General features: G+C 44.2%; 1 protein-coding gene across 1 annotated transcript in view; it reads left to right on the top strand.

Moving 5' to 3' along the window:
- SH3RF3 (SH3 domain containing ring finger 3) overlaps positions 1-16,307 on the top strand; it is a 245,111-nt gene that overhangs the window by 159,193 nt on the left and 69,611 nt on the right. Inside the window, exon 3 of the mRNA XM_049834469.1 lies at positions 2,627-2,722. Coding sequence (XP_049690426.1) covers positions 2,627-2,722 — 96 coding nt within the window. The remainder of the gene's footprint in view (positions 1-2,626; positions 2,723-16,307) is intronic.

Below are 16,307 nucleotides of genomic sequence, written 5' to 3'. Positions count from 1 at the left end.
TGTCAGACTACAGTGGATACCGTTGGCTTTTGAAATGAGATTTGAGGCTTGGATTCCTTTATGCTGCCTGGAAATCAATTTAGTACATGTGAAATAGTGAAGTTCAGAAAGTTGAAGTGGTATGCCAAGAGATCTGTGGCTCTTTACTATTCATGATCCTTTGGGGAACCTTTCTAGGAATTTGTAAGTAGCACGGCTATCCAACTAATTTAAGGTACTAAAATAGTTCATGTTGAAGCTTTCACCAGCCCAGCGTATAGAATGATGTCGTGGGCTGCGAATTCAAAGAAACTTTCTATTAATAAAGAATTTCAAAAGATGTTTCAGGATTTGCTGTAATTCCTGGAGATTTTCAACACCCTTCTGAAAATGAAATCTGTAATGGAAAGCATTCTCAAGGATTTGCACGTTGCTCTCCCACAAAGATATACATTTTGAATGTCAGCATATCTTGGGATGTGCAGCTATCTGATTTTCTCATATGTATGACCACATTCGGCAGCCAGACCTGGCAGAGCCAAGCTAAGATCAGTGTATGGAAAGGCTTCCACATTTCCTAGGTCTGTCAAAAGTAAAGTTAGAAGGGATCTTCAAAGGTCACTTGGTCGCTGCCCCATCCTCGAGCAGGATCAACGCAAGATAAACCTTTCCTGCCAGGGATAGGATTGCACGGTGCCCCTAACAAAATCTAGTCGAGCACTTCTGGGGTTTTACAGTTAAAAAGATTTTTCTTAATTTCTTATCTTATGTGTGTGTATATATATGCAACTATATATACATACATGCATACATTTATACATGCTTATGCATATGTATGCTCATACATAAGATTATATATGTATAAACATAGAGTGAAATTGTAGATCCGTCACAATTTGGGGTTTTAAAAAGTCTTTTAAGAAAATAGCTGAACAAATATAGAAAGTAGAAACGCTCATAGCAGGTTCTTGAAGCGACGCAGTCTTTTATTTTCCTCATTTACCCCCTTTACCTAGATTCTAAATTTGTGATTATAGGTCTTTTGTAGGAACATGTGGAAAATTTGCAGAGATGTGTTACTGTCAGCTCTTTACACAGATCAAAAATGGTCTGTGCAGATGGGGCTTTGGAAGGGAATGCTATCTGTTTCTTCAGGAAATTAAATGTACAAATTCTTTTTGCGTCCTTCCAGCTGTAATAAATAGCTGAAGGACTCAGTCTGTGGCTGTTTCTCTGAGCTTTCCCCTAATGGATCATTCAGATGAATAATTCAAAGGAAACATTTAAACTATTTCGAAGTGCATGTGTTCAAAATGCACATGTTCAAAAACTGCAAAGTACATCACATCACATCCCTGTTCTGGTCATTTTCTATCAACGTAAATCCACAGTCTGACATCCTGGATCAGGAATTTGTGGGGTTTTTTTCTATGTGAGAAGCGTCCACAAAAAAAACAGCTCCCCTCACCTGACCAGTTAACGTGAATAGCTTGTTACATGGAGGGTGATAGATCATATAAAGCTCTTATTTTCATAGAGCGAGTGGTAGAAATAAAGCGAGAACGGCAGGGAGCTCTGTCTCAGCTTTCTGGAGGAAGGCGTTTTCTTCTTTTTTATACATTTCTGCACAGGACCGGAGGAAGATTGGATGCCCTGAGAGAATGAATGGCATCTCAGCAAACTCCCTCAGCCCACTCCTGTCCTCCGGCTGTAGGAGATGGGAGCGTGCAGGCAGTGCCCTGTTGGTAGGACAACCCCAGCAGACAGACGTGGTAGCAGAAATCCACTGACAAGTTGAGCAGTTCCAACTGGGAAAACTCAGGGTTTAGCTCTAGTCACCTGAGTTTTTGTAATGACTGGTGTGTTCCACATTTGAACTCTTATCAAGGGAAACCTTGAGCAGTATGGATCTTATTTGTACTTTGCTTAATCTCTTGGTTTATGGTCAGAAAGAAGTTCACCATCAGCTGAAATTTTTGTAAGATCCCCTAGATTAAATATAATATTCAAATGCCTTTGGTTTTCAAATTTGTATCTAAACTGAAGGTGATCCAACAGTTGAACGCAACTTGGTTTTTACTATGTTATCCTTGGCTTTTTACTTGCTTTGCACTTTTAGCTCCTCCTATTTTTTTTAAAAAAAGGAAAACTGACATGCAGTGCATCAGCAGTAAGCCAGTCGCTGAGCACCTCGTGCTATACCTGATGCTTCTTGCTGGAAGTTTCCAGGACTACCTGTGCTCTACCAGTGCTTCCCATTGAATTGTCCTCTGGAGCAGCCAAGTGCCACAACGGGCTCTCGGATGCACAGGGGCAGCTTCATGCTGGAGAGTTTTCACCTTCGGGTTAGATGTCCCTGCGTCAAACCTTCTCCCTGTCCCTGCAATGAAGCCGGGAGTTACCTATTCCTAACCACTGTGCCCGGGCCCTTGGAGCTGTACCGGTCTGCAGGGTGCTTCCGTGCACTTTGGGTGGGATGCCTGGGGTGGGATGCTGGACCAGGGATGTGGATTCAGGGAACATTTTTACCTGGCTTATGGCCTCTTCCGTGTACTCTCTCCCTGAGCTGTCATGTGGGTAACTAAAAACGGGCATCTTTCTACTGAAAAAAAATCTGAGTGTGTATCTTGTGTGTCTCTGATTTTAGGATGAAATTTTGACGGTCATCAGGAGGGTAGATGACAACTGGGCGGAAGGAATGCTGGGTGACAAGATTGGCATTTTCCCTATCCTCTATGTTGAGGTAAGTTCATAACAGGTGGTGGTGGGTGCCGGTCTTATCGAGGGCAGGATAATCTTGAAAATTCTCAAATGAGAAGGACAAATTATACCAGAATAACTGAAAAGGGAGGTTTTTTGGTTGCTGTCCCCTAAGCCACTGTCAGGGTACACTCGATTCGATTTGAAGTGGCCGACAAAATGTATAGGACATACATGTTGGAGGGTCCTACTGTTGGAGGCTTCCTGTGCAGCGTTTCTGGTGTAATCTCCACAATCCATAGGGAAAATAGGGGAGGATGACCGCAGTCAGGGTATCTTGCACGCATCTGAGGAGAGGTGGGTGCTGCTGGCAGGTGGGGAGCAGCGGTGCAGGCTCAGCCATGCCCTGAAAGCACAGACCTTCGGAGGGACATTTTGGGTGTCCCCAGCCCCAGCAGGAGCTCGGGCAGTTCCACGCGTTGCACCCCCAAGGTCTCTCATTCCCTGTACGCCGGTCCCATCTTTGTCCGGAGCACTTTCCCATGGTCATTTCCATGGGAGGCTTATTCCAGAGCGAATGCTGAGACGTCACGTCCTCCAAGCAGACCCGTCGTGCCACCTCTTCTCCCTGTGCCCTCTTTCTGGTGCCCATCTAGCTGGATGCTGGAGAAGAGCTGCTGGATGGTGCTGGGGAGAAGAGCTACAGCCAGCGGTGGTGGCCCACGGTGGCCCGCTGGAGCAGCAATTTTGTCCAGGTGCCAGGCAATGCCTTTCCTCCTTCAGGGCTAAACCAGGGGTGCAAAGAACGGATGGGCACTACACGCATATGTATTTCTTCAAGGTGCTGCCACTCTGCGCCCAGTACTCGGAGCGGTATCATCCTGAATCTGCTCCCGAGCATAGGCTGCCGCTGTCCGGAGAGAAGCGACGGAGCCTGCCCTACTGTGCGTGGCTCTGATGCCTGCCTCCGAAATTACTTCTCCAGATTTCTTAGTTAATGATTTGAAACAAAATAGAGATAATTAGTGCCTGACTACCTAATTATTAACTCCGACAATGACCAATTTGGAATAAACCATCATTAATATACATTGCGTTCCCACAGTTGACAAGAACAATAATATTAAAACCAGAAAGTGTAGGAGCCATTATTGGGAAAGCAGCTGCCTCACATAAGTTAATGACTAGTTTTCTTCTGTTCTGAATGCGTAAGACATTTTCAGTTTGTTGTGATTAAATGAGAAAGCTGGGTTTCTCCCAGATTTCATCCTTTTTCCCTTCTCTTTCTTGTCCCGGGCGAGTGCAATGTTACTGTCCTGAACTTTGCTGCAGAAAAAGTGAATTGGGGACCTCCGCGCAGCCAGCCACCGTCGCACCCCACCACCTTTCCCCAGCTCTAGTTTTGCCTGCGGGCTGTAGGTGCTGGCACTGCCTACACAGCCTACAGCATCCTGATCCCTCTCCCACCCCTAGGTATCCGTTCTCCTTAATTACTGCTCTTCCAGGGTGGAGGGCTCGAAGCCTCAGAGGAAAACCCCTTTGGGAACACAGGTAGTGATGTCTCACTGAAGTTCTTCAAGCACTAGCATGTCCTGAGTGGCGATGGAGGAGCAGGAGGTAGGTCTGTGCAGAGTCAGAACAGCAATGCTGGAAGTTTCTAGAGATGCAAACAGCCAGGTAGCCAGCACCAGGGGAGAAGAACGCATGTAGGAATGTGAGTGTGCATATACATTCATATAGACACACACATATATAAAATAAATACAACTATATACATTTATGCATATATTTGTGTATATACACACACACACACACATATGTTTTATCTGTATAAATTTGAAATCTGGAGCCTTGAAAGGCCTTTTCAAATGAGATGCTTGGGTGACGTGGGCATAATATTTGTGCCGTGGTTTGTAAAGCCAAAGGGAAACGATCCCCCGACAGAAACATCAGCCCCCTATTTCATCCACATCCCAGAGGATGGACGCCTTGTTCTGAATATGAGATGAGCTTACGCAACCATTGGAGTTATACAATGATGTTGCTGTTGCCAGCTTCAGATGTTACTTTACATTAAAAATTAAGAGGAATCAGCAGGCCAAATCCCAAAGAAGTTTTGAAAATCTCAATGCCAATGTTTATAAAATAAATGCATTAAACAAGTAGTACTTGAATCTAAAAACACTCTTTGGGCCTGTCCAAGTCCATTAAGTGGTTTTCAGAATCTTGGCAAAACGTGCAGCGTAAGCAAAGCTTAACTCTCACGGTAGCCTTCCACTTGGCGTGAGCCAATCGGCCGAAGCGCATGGGATTTCGCGTGGCATCCAAAGCCCTGCGCTCCGGATGGAGCCGATTCCAGCCTGGAGCCCATCCCTGATGGCAGGCTCTAACGTCCTCAGCTGCTCCCACGACCCGGAGAAGAGCTCTTACCCTTCCCACGGCAGCCAGAGCGTTAGAAAACCAACTGGTCGCTTCAAGGGTCTTAGAGCTGAGCGTGCCAGAGCTACGAACTGGGGGGCTGTAATCCTCATTGTGGTCCCTCTTCGGTGAGACTTCGTCCTGGCCACATGCTGCCATACCCCTCGCACGGATGCTTGCAAGAAAGTTTTTTTGCTCCGTTACAAAGCGTTTGCGCCCGTAAGCGGTCAGCGGGGTGGGAAGGAGGGGTGGGTGTACCGCAGCCCTGCTGGGGCGATGGGCAAATTCCCCATCCGGACCCCAGTGGTCTCCCAGCACTTGGGCTGCTCAGCTGGCACCTGTCAAAGCCTGTGGTTGGCCGTGTGGCCGTAGAAGTGTAACATGGAGTGGATTTTGTGCTTTATTCCCTACAAGCATCCAGCAAGGGTGCTTTGTGTGCCTGCTGTGTCTGACAGCTCTCTGCAGAGAGGCTTTTTCCTGCCTCTGTAGCGTCGTCTCTGTCACAACCTCAGAGAAGTATAAGGAATAAATATCTGCAGCTCGCAATGGTGACTTTTGCAGAATGAGTCACACACAATATGTTCTGTCAGGGAGAGTTTACACAATTTTTTTTTCTTATTTTGTTGTTGTCCTTCATCACCAGTAGAAGTCATTTGGGCTGGTAATTTATGGTTTAATTTGTCTACAGAAAAACACAACATAATCAAATTGATTCTCAAGGTGCCTTCTGTCCTGAAATAAATACCTTATTAATAATCTGTATGGTTTGAAGTCATAGTCTTGCTGGGAGGAGTTTTGGACCTGCAAGGAATTCAAAGTCCTAACTAAATTTCTTTTATTTTACTGTCTTCAAGCTAGCTCCTTCATTCTTAATAACTGCTGTTATTATCTCTTGTTTGGAAGTTGTAAGTATTGTGCTGCTACGTGTAAAATTGAGAATAATGAAGAACAAAGTGTGTCCTAATAGATTTAAGTGTCTGGGAATGAAATTTGAGGGCAATGATGTGCCAAGTATTTGGAGGGACGCATCCTGCTCAGATGGGCAGGAACTGGAAATTCAGAAAGCTGAGCTGTTAGACCAACATTTCTGACTGCAGCCCCCACTGCAAAGAAGTATTGACTGAGATCAAGAAGCCTTACGAGTCAGTGGTAGAGCGAGGCAATTATGTCGAGCGCTACTGTGACTGTAATATCAGCAAATTACAATTGATGAAGTGCCAGCCCATTGTTATAATGTTTTATGGCAGCAGGGGCACTGAAAGCTGTGATTAAGTAATATTAGGAGGTTTAAAATTCTTTTTACAGGGCAGTGAAGCAGGGTAATGGGGATCTTCTCCTGTTCTTCACAGTCAAAAAGAGAAAAAGGTGGAAAGGAGGTCTAGGAGAAAGAGGGAGGAGGAGAATGGGCAGGAGCTGGTGGTTTCAGTGCCCTGCAGCATGGATCCGCAAGACTGCCTGGAGACCCAGGGGAAAAGAATTCTTGCAAGTCAGTGTTTAAAAAGTGTTCAGCCAAAAGCAAGAAAAATAAAATCCAAAGCCAAATGCATTTCTTAAAGAAAACAGTGATTCTTCATTCCAAAATCGGCTTTGCAGAGCAGAGCACCACATTTAATGATTTTTGTGCTGTACCACTGGATCTACCAGTCATCCTGGACCAGCTTAACCCATACAGGGGAACCTGAGCGCGTTTGCCAGGATCCCAGCTGCGGTCATTATCAGCGTCACAGAGACCCATCTGAATTTGTCCTTAACTGTGTCACTATGTACCTTGCTGAGGGTAACCTTTAGCTAGCCTGCAGATGAATGCAAATGGTTGAGAGATGAGTGCGTGTGTCCATCCGGGTGTGCGTTCAGTGAATCTGAAGACTTGGGGGTTTCCAGGAGGAGGTGCAGGGAATCACTCTGAAAAGAGCAAAGCCTTTCCCATAGCCCAGCCCGTAGACCTGCTTAACTTTGGGATTCTTCAACATTTTCCTGCAGTGTGGCCCCCAGTCTGGCGTTCAGTCTGGATAGCAGATTTGGGGGTTATTTTCTCTATATACAGATTCCCAGCTTAGCTGTTTCCAAATATCCTGGTGTCCCCAGTGGCAGTTGTCACAGTTATATCCTTGAAAACTCATATATGCATGTGGGGGGGTATTTCTAGCTCTAATAGGTGTTTTGACCATTTTCAACATCAGTAAATAAGTGTTGCCCTGTCCACTTCTTGTCTATGTTTTCTCTCTCCTCAATCTGTTTTGGTTCTTCCCTTCAGCTGCAGGACAGATGGGTCCCTATGGGACTCTCATAATGAATTCAACCTTGATGTCTGACCCATCATTTATATATGTGTGGTCTCTGTGGCAGCATACTCTGCACCTTTCAGAGCATCCTTCATTAAATCCTTCAAAAAAAAGGAACATTAGACAGTCATTAGATAGTAACATTTGGTGGCCTTTGCAGAAAGAACGTACGATCTGTATTTTGAAGGACTGTCAAAATGGTTCATTTTAGCCTTGCTAGTATCATTTAATGCTAATAAAAATGGAGGCTTTTGAAAGGTGGGTAGAAGGAAACTAATGTAGATGGCTTTAGAAAAGCTGACTTACTAAATCTCAGAGGAGCAAATTCATCCCAGTGGTAAGTAGGTGTAACACTAATGAGTTAAGAATTATACCCATTAACATCAGAATTGATTTTTTTCTGTTCTCTCTCCTTCTGTGTGTCAGATAAAAATGGAATAAGAACCTTGTAAAGCTGACAATAATGTAAGCTCTAAGAGGTGTTCAGCTAATTTCTGTTGAAAAGCTTTATTGATACGCATTTTCAAATTTTGTAATTACATTGTTTTAAGACTCATTCCTGCACCTTTTAGTTTCTAAAAAGTTGGTCCTACTTGTTTTCTTCTTGCATAGCATATAGTAGAATATTCCAAGATAGTTTTCCGTTTCAGATTTCTACGTGAATGGAGTATAAATACAATTCCCATGTTTCACATTCAAACTAAAACATGCAGAAGTTGTTTTGTAGGCTGCAAGAGGGACCTCAGGAAGAACCTATACACCTACTACTACTTTCACATCAATCCATGAATAAAACCTACTGATTTAAAGTACTGTTAGACACATGCAAAGTAAAATAATTTAAAGAACTTCACATAACTATGATGTCAGTCAGGAGAACTAAGAGTATTAGCAGTCAGGAGGGAGAAGATGATTCAACATACAATATGTGATAATAAATATATTTTATATAGATATACATTATTTTTAATCTCTGGCCCATCTTTTCTGCATAACCACTCAATTTCATATTTTCCCTTTTGCTTATATAAATAAAAAGCCTTTTGCTCTTTGTTTTAATTTCCTATGTAAAATGTAAATTAGCATGACTTTGGGCAATTATTTTTTTTTTGGAATTTTTTTTTTTTTTACTTTTAAGTAATTTCTTTCATGTTTTCTGTTCATTTCTAGCATCCATCGTGAGGTGATCACTGGTGCAGATTCTCTAAGATTTTCCTCCATCTTCAGAATACAAAGCTGAGCTGCACTGTCACCTTTTGATTTAAATGCCAGGTTTCCCCTACGTTAGATTAGCTGAGCACCTCAGCTCTGTAGACATTTTCTAATCACTCGCTCTCCACAGGCTGTGTCTGGACAAGTCAATGCAGGACTGTTTTCTGGTTTCTGCGTCAGACAACACGTTCCTCCCAAGTTCGTCTCGGGTGGGTGCCACAGAGGGGAAGCCTGCACACAGAGATAGGTGGGAGCGCTGTCACATTTGAGTCATCCTCCAGCCCAGACAATCACGAGACCTGTGGTGAGCTGCTGTGAAAGCCAGCACGTAAATTTAGACATAGCCGTAGGTTGTGAAAATTTGCCTTTTGGGAATTGACAGGTTTAGTTACAGGTCTTCTCTTGCTTGTCCTCCTGCCTACTTTCACACGAGTGAACTCATAATTAAGTTATTCGGATTTATATGTTTTGACCAATCTTTCTGTTAATCAAAATCCTATCCAACTTGTTGTCACCCCTTACTGTTTCAGGGACTGTTGAACCAGAAATCGGCCAGCTGTCACATTCAGGAATATCTTCCGCACCCGCCCCCCATGATGAGTAACATCTGAATTTCCTAGATTTTATTTTGTAAAAATAACTCTCTAGGGTTATTTATAGAAGGTTTCCAGCCCAGCCAACTTAAGCACACAACCTTGGCAAATGAGCCTATTTCATGAGTCTTTCAAAAGCATATATATATAATTTTCATATCCATATGGGGCATTTTTGAAGCGCTGCCTCCTAGGTGCCCAAAATTGAAGTGCAAGTTAGGTCCCTAAGTAAGGTGGGCTGACTTTTGCTCTTGATCTGGTAACAAGACTTTGACCTCTACCTGTAGTCCACTCAAGGATTTCCAGTACTTCCCCTGCAAAATCCTGTTTGTCATCATTCCCAGTACAAACCGACTGGGCACTGGTCTGCCGTGTTTTGCATGTGCTGCCACTTCCCCGTGCTATCAGCCCTACCGTCAGCCCTTCCCTTTACCTCCGACTCTCCTGAACTATGCTTGTGCTTGAACACATGTTTTCTGGTCCTGGGTGCAATTCTGTCTCGGTTCTGTTATTTCTACGCTGGGTTTGGGTTTCTGCCTTAAAGATTATGTTCTCCTGTTAGGGTACCAGCGTTGCTTTTGTACAAAACAAGCACTAGTGATGACCCCCCAGCTTCCCTGGGCAAAAAGAAGAAGATGTCTTCACAAATGGTTGCATCTTGCTTGATAGTTTCCTTCATTTTAGTGTTTTCTTTCTCTTTCCTGCCCTTTCATCCTTTCTTCTTTTAAACTTCTACATTTTTGGTTGGATGGTAAGTGAAGAGACATCTGCCAATGTGCAGTCCTACTGGCGAGTCACACCAAGAAGCAGCAACAACAACAGAACAGCGGTTCTGCCCCCCGTAATGCTTTTGAACTTGGAAATACTCTTCCAAATCCTTTGCGAGACCTTGCAGGTCTCTAGGTACAGTCCATCTGACCCACGTCAGATAGATCTCTACATCTGAGCTAATTGTCCAGATTCCCTCTTACCATTGAGAGACACAACCAGGTGCTCGTAGGCAGAGAAATAGGCTTTGCTGCTTAATGGAGACATCTAAAACATGTCAGATGAGACTATTTGTAGAAGAGCCTGTTTCTCTTCATCATTTAGGGGGGGAAGGCAGGGCTGCCAGCTCCGGCCTAAGGGAGGGAGAACTACTCCTCGTCTTCTGTGGTTGCTCAGGCTGCGAGTCTGGGCTCTGCATGGTGTGTAGGAGAAAGGCCCGCAATGCTAATTGCACATAAAACCTGCCATTTCACCAGCAACGAGTATCTACGTTCAAGTCAATTCTTTGATGCCATAGGCAATATTTATCGGTTTCCAAAATGATTGTTCTGATTTTGCTAAGGAACCTTAAAACTTCCGTGTCTTTCAGAAGCAACAAGGTGTCCTGAATGAGTAAGCTTTTGGAAATGCTTAGACACACGTACAGCAAATTGTGGGGTGGCTTAGGTGCACTCTTTACAACCCATTACTTCCTCATTCTGCTCCTGGGATAGCCGAGGCCTGCCATGGGTGTTGAGGAAATGTCTTCCACACAAAAAAAGTAGATACTCATGTGATCCTGCAGTGTTTCAAGTGGAAAAATACCTCAGGCAAAGCATCAGTCCCTTTGGCCTTGTATCTACTCAGAAGGACCAACTAAGTAGATGGCACATTACTTGGGGTTAGCTTTTGCCTGTGCAACAAACGTTTTAGACTTCCCAGCGGTGCTCAGCAGCCTCATAGCACACAACCGTTGGAATGAAATGTTTCAGCAATGACGCAGGATTCCGAGGGCTAGAAATTAGCATTCCCCGTTGAGCGTACCCGCTATCCTGGAGCCCTGGGGCGGCTCTAGAGCACATCATCAGTAATCCGCTCTCTCTAGAGGAGGCACGAGAACAGGGCTTTTGTCTTTTCCAGCCATTGATCACCTCTGACAGCTTCTAAAGATTGCTTCAGCACTGCTGAATTCCTGGGATCTTTTTCCTTTTGAAAAGAAAGTATCTTTCAGTCTTGCTTACCTAGAGCTAATGCATGAATGTATATTAAGAAGCTATATGTCAACAGATACACGATTTGTCTAGCAGTTAATTAAAAATAAAATCCTAGAGGATTTCATTATTTCTCTCACAGGCATTCCTCATTTTGTTTCCTAGTGTCCTTGTTAGTGCCTGTTGCACATCTTAATTAGCTTTCTTCTTGGGGAGCTTTCCTGGTGCCCTAAAACTCTCAGAGTGGAGATCTTCAATCCAAACGTAGCCACAGAGGGAGGGTGCGAGGGTTTGGGGAGATGCCCCTGGCAAACTGGCTGTCTTCTCTGCCTCTTTGCTGGTGCCCACAGCCTCTGAGCAAAGGGCAAAATGTTTCCACGTGTCTCCGGCACTGGTGCTGGGAGTGCCAAAGAGAAGAAAAGTGAGTCCAATATTAAAATCCCAGCCTGTGAAAGGACCTAGAGCAGGTGGAAGCACACATTATCCTTTGTTATGCCTGTGGTGGGTAAGATGACCTCCATCAGAGAGGGACAGGGTGGACAGTTGATGTGACACCATAAATAATTTGCTGGGGGGTGCCTGTTAGAGCCCCCCTCTGATCTCTGTTTTCAGAAGGTAGCATGTTACATAAATATCATTCTACCATGGTGAAGAGCCACAAAATGTGGTTGAGCTTAACCCTTTAAGCTTTCAGAGAGGAGTAGTTTCAAGAATAATAGTTTCCTGATAGGGTGAAGCTATGAATTGTTTTTACCTCTTTCCTGACTTCTTATTGTGGCAGATCCTGGAATGGTCAAACTGTCTTTATTCTAGGCACAAAGAGACCTGGGAGCGCATGTGTGTGCTGAATGCATGCTTCAAACAACAAAAATAACATATGAAGTTGATTTTTAGCCTAGAAATGTCATTAGCTATGCCAAAACCAGATGTTTGAGTTAAGCCTCAAATCCTCTAACATTTTGTTAGGTGTTAGAGCTGAACGTTGAGAAAAACAAGTTCAAAAGACCAGAAGAGGAATCAGTACAAGTAAATTAGAAACAAAAACCAGAAACAGGGAGAGGTGATTGGAATTAATTTGGGGATCACCATCTTTTCCAGATTTTCTCTAGAATACACAAGATTCTTGAAGGCTCACCCCTTTATGTTTAGTCTATCCTGCAGAAGAAATTACATAAGGAGTTCTTGTTCCTTTACAACGTAGACCAGCCGTTGTTTATTTTATGTTCCACTGCGCCATTTTTGAGTTTGATACTGGCGTTATTTTAATCTGACTAAAGCAAGAGCTGCTGCCAAGAGAATTGTCCTGCTTTTTCCTCATCTGTGACAACACTTTCCTTCTGCCTTCCTTGTTCCAGAACTCCCAGACATGTGTCTGTGTGCTGAGATGGATCAGGGAACAAATCCTGTTGAAAGCTACTTGTTTAAGTTGTGGTCATTTTTTTTACTTTCCGGTCATATCCGTTCCATCATCCCATTTACTGCATAGCTGCATGAACATCCATGCTGATACGGCGCAGAAAGTGGGAAGATGGGAAAGGAGGAACTGTGGCATCTCACACTCACTGCGGGAAAACATGACCGGGGCAGCAACCCTCACCCACAGATACTCTGCAGGCGATGCTGGTCTTGAACTGTGCTCTAAGCCATCACACCAAAATGGTGAGGAATGTGGAGCTTGGTGCAAGCAACCTCCTCTACCTCCTGGTTGTCCCCCAATTTATCTGTTTTATTAAGTTATAATTTTATGACAGAGCAACACTAGGTACTCCATAAACAAGATTAATAATATTAGCCTTGCTTTAACTAAGGCTGGAGGGAGTATCCTGCTCTAAATCTGACTTCAAAGTCTTCCGATCTGTTTAGACACAACTGAATCAAGTGGACAGGAAATTTCATGAGAAAGGTTTCCATAATAGAATTTTTCCATAACAAAATTTTTCTGGATACCTTGGGACAAAGCAGGAGAGGTACCAGAGCGTTCGGGCAGTGGTGGCCTCATGCTGGAGATATTCTCCTCTTACCCTGTGGCTAAGGGGAGAACACTGAGGGAAGAGGCAGCTCTGCCTTGTGTTACTGTTTCTCGAGAAGAAAGCAACCCCACAGAAGAAGGGAGAGTGCTCCCTGCCTGCCTTGCTGTTGGTGGGGAAAGTAAAGCTCAGTGGCATGTCTCTTGATGGTCATCTCCTTGATCCCTTTTCCCTGATCTGCTTCTGCCTCAGCAACAGAGTAAGGAATTTCCAGGCATGTCTTCCTCTTGTGTCCTTTTTCTTTTCTTTTCCTAGCCGAGGAGGAAGGACTGTGTGTCTTCTCTTTGAGGGCAGAAATAATGACCTCAGAATCTTCTCTCCTTGCTCCAGTCCAGTGCTTAGAGAGGCTTGACCATTCCCAGCCAAAGCCTTTTACTTCCATAGGTGCATTGCTCAGGAGAGAGAAGTGTGGTTGTATTGATTTGGTGGGTGCCTATTTTTTCCTTTCCTTCAATATATGAATTATTGGGGTGGAGAGAGGCCTACAGAGATGATTGATGCCCCATTCCTGGCAGTCCCCCAGGCCATGACAAGGTCTGGGAGCTCTTGGTACTGGCACTGAGCTTCTCCACCCCACAGCAGCCGGGGAGCTGTCATGGTTTAATCCTGGCTGGTTACTGCTTGGGGCCATGCTCTGTCACAAGCACAGGGTTTTGTCGTATGGAAGTCCCTGAGGGCACAAAAGCGCTCCGGAGGGCTGAGTTTAAAGTCATAGCAAAGGCAGCTCCACACCACTCCAGCGACACATACGTCTGTTTTTACATAGAGCGACTCTCTCTCAACACATACGTGAGGTTTCAGTGCAGTACGCAGTCAGAGTTAGGTGTGTCGCTGGTTAAAGGAGGGATCAGCATACTTTCGTGGCAAGTAATAAAGACATTGCCAATGGGAACCAGATCCTCACGCCTGGCTCCATTCATCCATGTGGCTGGCAGTCCTACCTAGTCTTTGGCCAAACTGATTGGTGAGCGTTCACAAAGATCAACCTCTCATCGTCTCATAACCTGATTATGGCTACAGCCTGTTTGCATCCTTAGAAATGGAGACCTGCCTCATTCATGACCATCCAGACTGCTCATCCGCTGCCGCTTTTTTCTTTCTCTCTGAAGCCCTCTTCTGTCCTGTACAGCCCATACAACTTGCCCTTACTTGCAAACCTTTGATTACTCATTACTGTCTCTACCAATTGTCTTTTATTTACTACTGAAAGATCAACCTCTGTCTTTGATCAGCAAGTGATGCCAATCACTTTGTCAGTTTTTTCAAATTCTCATTTTCTTCCATAGTGCTCTGTTCTTCAGTTTTGTGATGAGTCCTTCAAAAACATCCAGACATCTGCATCAGCATTGCTCCTCCAGACTTCTCTCTCAAATTGTTCTTGGCTGTGATGCCTACAGGATATTTATGGTGTGCAAAATCCTCTGTCCATCTTGCTGATAAGACTGTCTCATTGTATATTTTGTCTATTATCTATATTTTGTCTTTGTCCTCATCTTAAATTGTACTTTCTTTGGGCCAAGAACTGTCTTGTTGCTCTATGTTTACATAATGCTTCTCACAATGGAGTTCTAATCCATGGTGGGAGTTCTTCGGCATTTAATGGCAAAAATAATAGAAGTCTTATTAACAAATGTCTCTGTGCGACTGTATCACATGGTGTGGTCACAGTTTGCAAAAAATCGGTTTCCTCGGGACAAAAACTTGTTTCTCTGCCTACAGAATGTAGGTGCAATCCAGGGCAGTCCATTTTCAGAAAGGAATGTGTTAGGAAAATATTTGAGCTTGAGTAATTCCACAAACAGAAAAAAACCCCCAGTGTTCTGCACTTTCAGAAAGATTTCCTACTGTGCAGATTTTTTGCTAGCCCATTAATTTTGCCATCTCAGAACTCAAACAGCATGGCCTAGAGCAGTGGTTTTCCAAATTCCTTCCAGTTGTAGCATACTAACATAAACAACATTTGCATATGGATGTCATAAAAGTGACTAATGCCGGCAATCATCGTACTTTATTGCAGTAATGTGACACATGTGCCTGAGCATCCTAAAAGATCTGCTCAAAGCTCGTTGGCGCTGAAGAAGTGGCACACCTCTTATCTAGCAGTGACACCCGTGGCAGAGCAGGCTTTGACAGAAACCAGAACATGAATCCAGCTTTAGATGAGTGTACAAGAGGGAAGAGGACTAGCTGCTTCACTGCTTGACTCAACAGCGCTGGGTACGTGTCCTTTACCCTAAACCAGAAATCAAACTCAGGAGGTTGAACAAATAGCATTTTCTAGTTTGATAGCCAGAAAGTTCAATGAACTCCTTGACTGCAGCTGTTGGCAAGTCAGTGGAGAGACATTTGACTCTGACCTCGGCCTTGTACCCAATCATATTTTAACATCTCGGATTCTCCAAAGAAGGCTGCAAACAGTTCCTCAAGGCGAGGGGCAGTCAGTCGTGCTGTGAGCGCGAGGCTGAATGCTGCCATTTTCAGTCAAGAATTTGCGGAGTTGAGGGAATTTGTCACAGTTCAGCCTTGTCAGATTTTTCTTGGGTTGTGAACGCAATTACATCATCATATAGCACAGAAAACACATTTTCATATCTTACTGACTGGCTTTCAGAGCCTTCAGTTACTGGTCAAGCTTCGACACAACCAAGATATACATGATTATGCCATGTGCAACAGCAACTGCTTCCTAACGCTGTCGCAGTCTGTTGCCCACCTTTTAACAAATGCGACAGAAGTATAAAGGTCTCCAAGGTAGTGACAATCTTGTGTAAAAATAGTTTAAAAATAACTGGTCAATGCACAGAGTGAAGAAGCATGCAAAGTAGTGCTCCCACCGAGGGAAAAGAGAGCTGTGCCGTTGTACCAGGCATCAGCACGTCTGTGTGGGAAAGATGCTGTGTACGTGCAAGCAGAGTTTACACCGTAATAGCCACAGGATAAGGCAACTACGAGGTGCAAACTCAGGCTGGCAAGTTATGTCTTGCTCAGAACAACTCCTTTTTTTTTGTCTGTGTGCATAGGTAAGAAGGCCAGGCTCCCTGTCGCACGGATGATCCGTGTATCCTGGTGCGCCGCTGCCCATCTCAAACACGCGTAGTCCGTCTCCCATTTCAGAGAAACATCTCAGAACTGTCCCTC

This window comes from Accipiter gentilis, chromosome 31 (assembly GCF_929443795.1).
Source record: "Accipiter gentilis chromosome 31, bAccGen1.1, whole genome shotgun sequence".
Taxonomy (NCBI): domain Eukaryota; kingdom Metazoa; phylum Chordata; class Aves; order Accipitriformes; family Accipitridae; genus Astur; species Astur gentilis.
The sequence above is the reverse complement of the archived record's forward strand: the minus strand, read 5'-3'. Positions and strand labels throughout refer to the sequence as shown.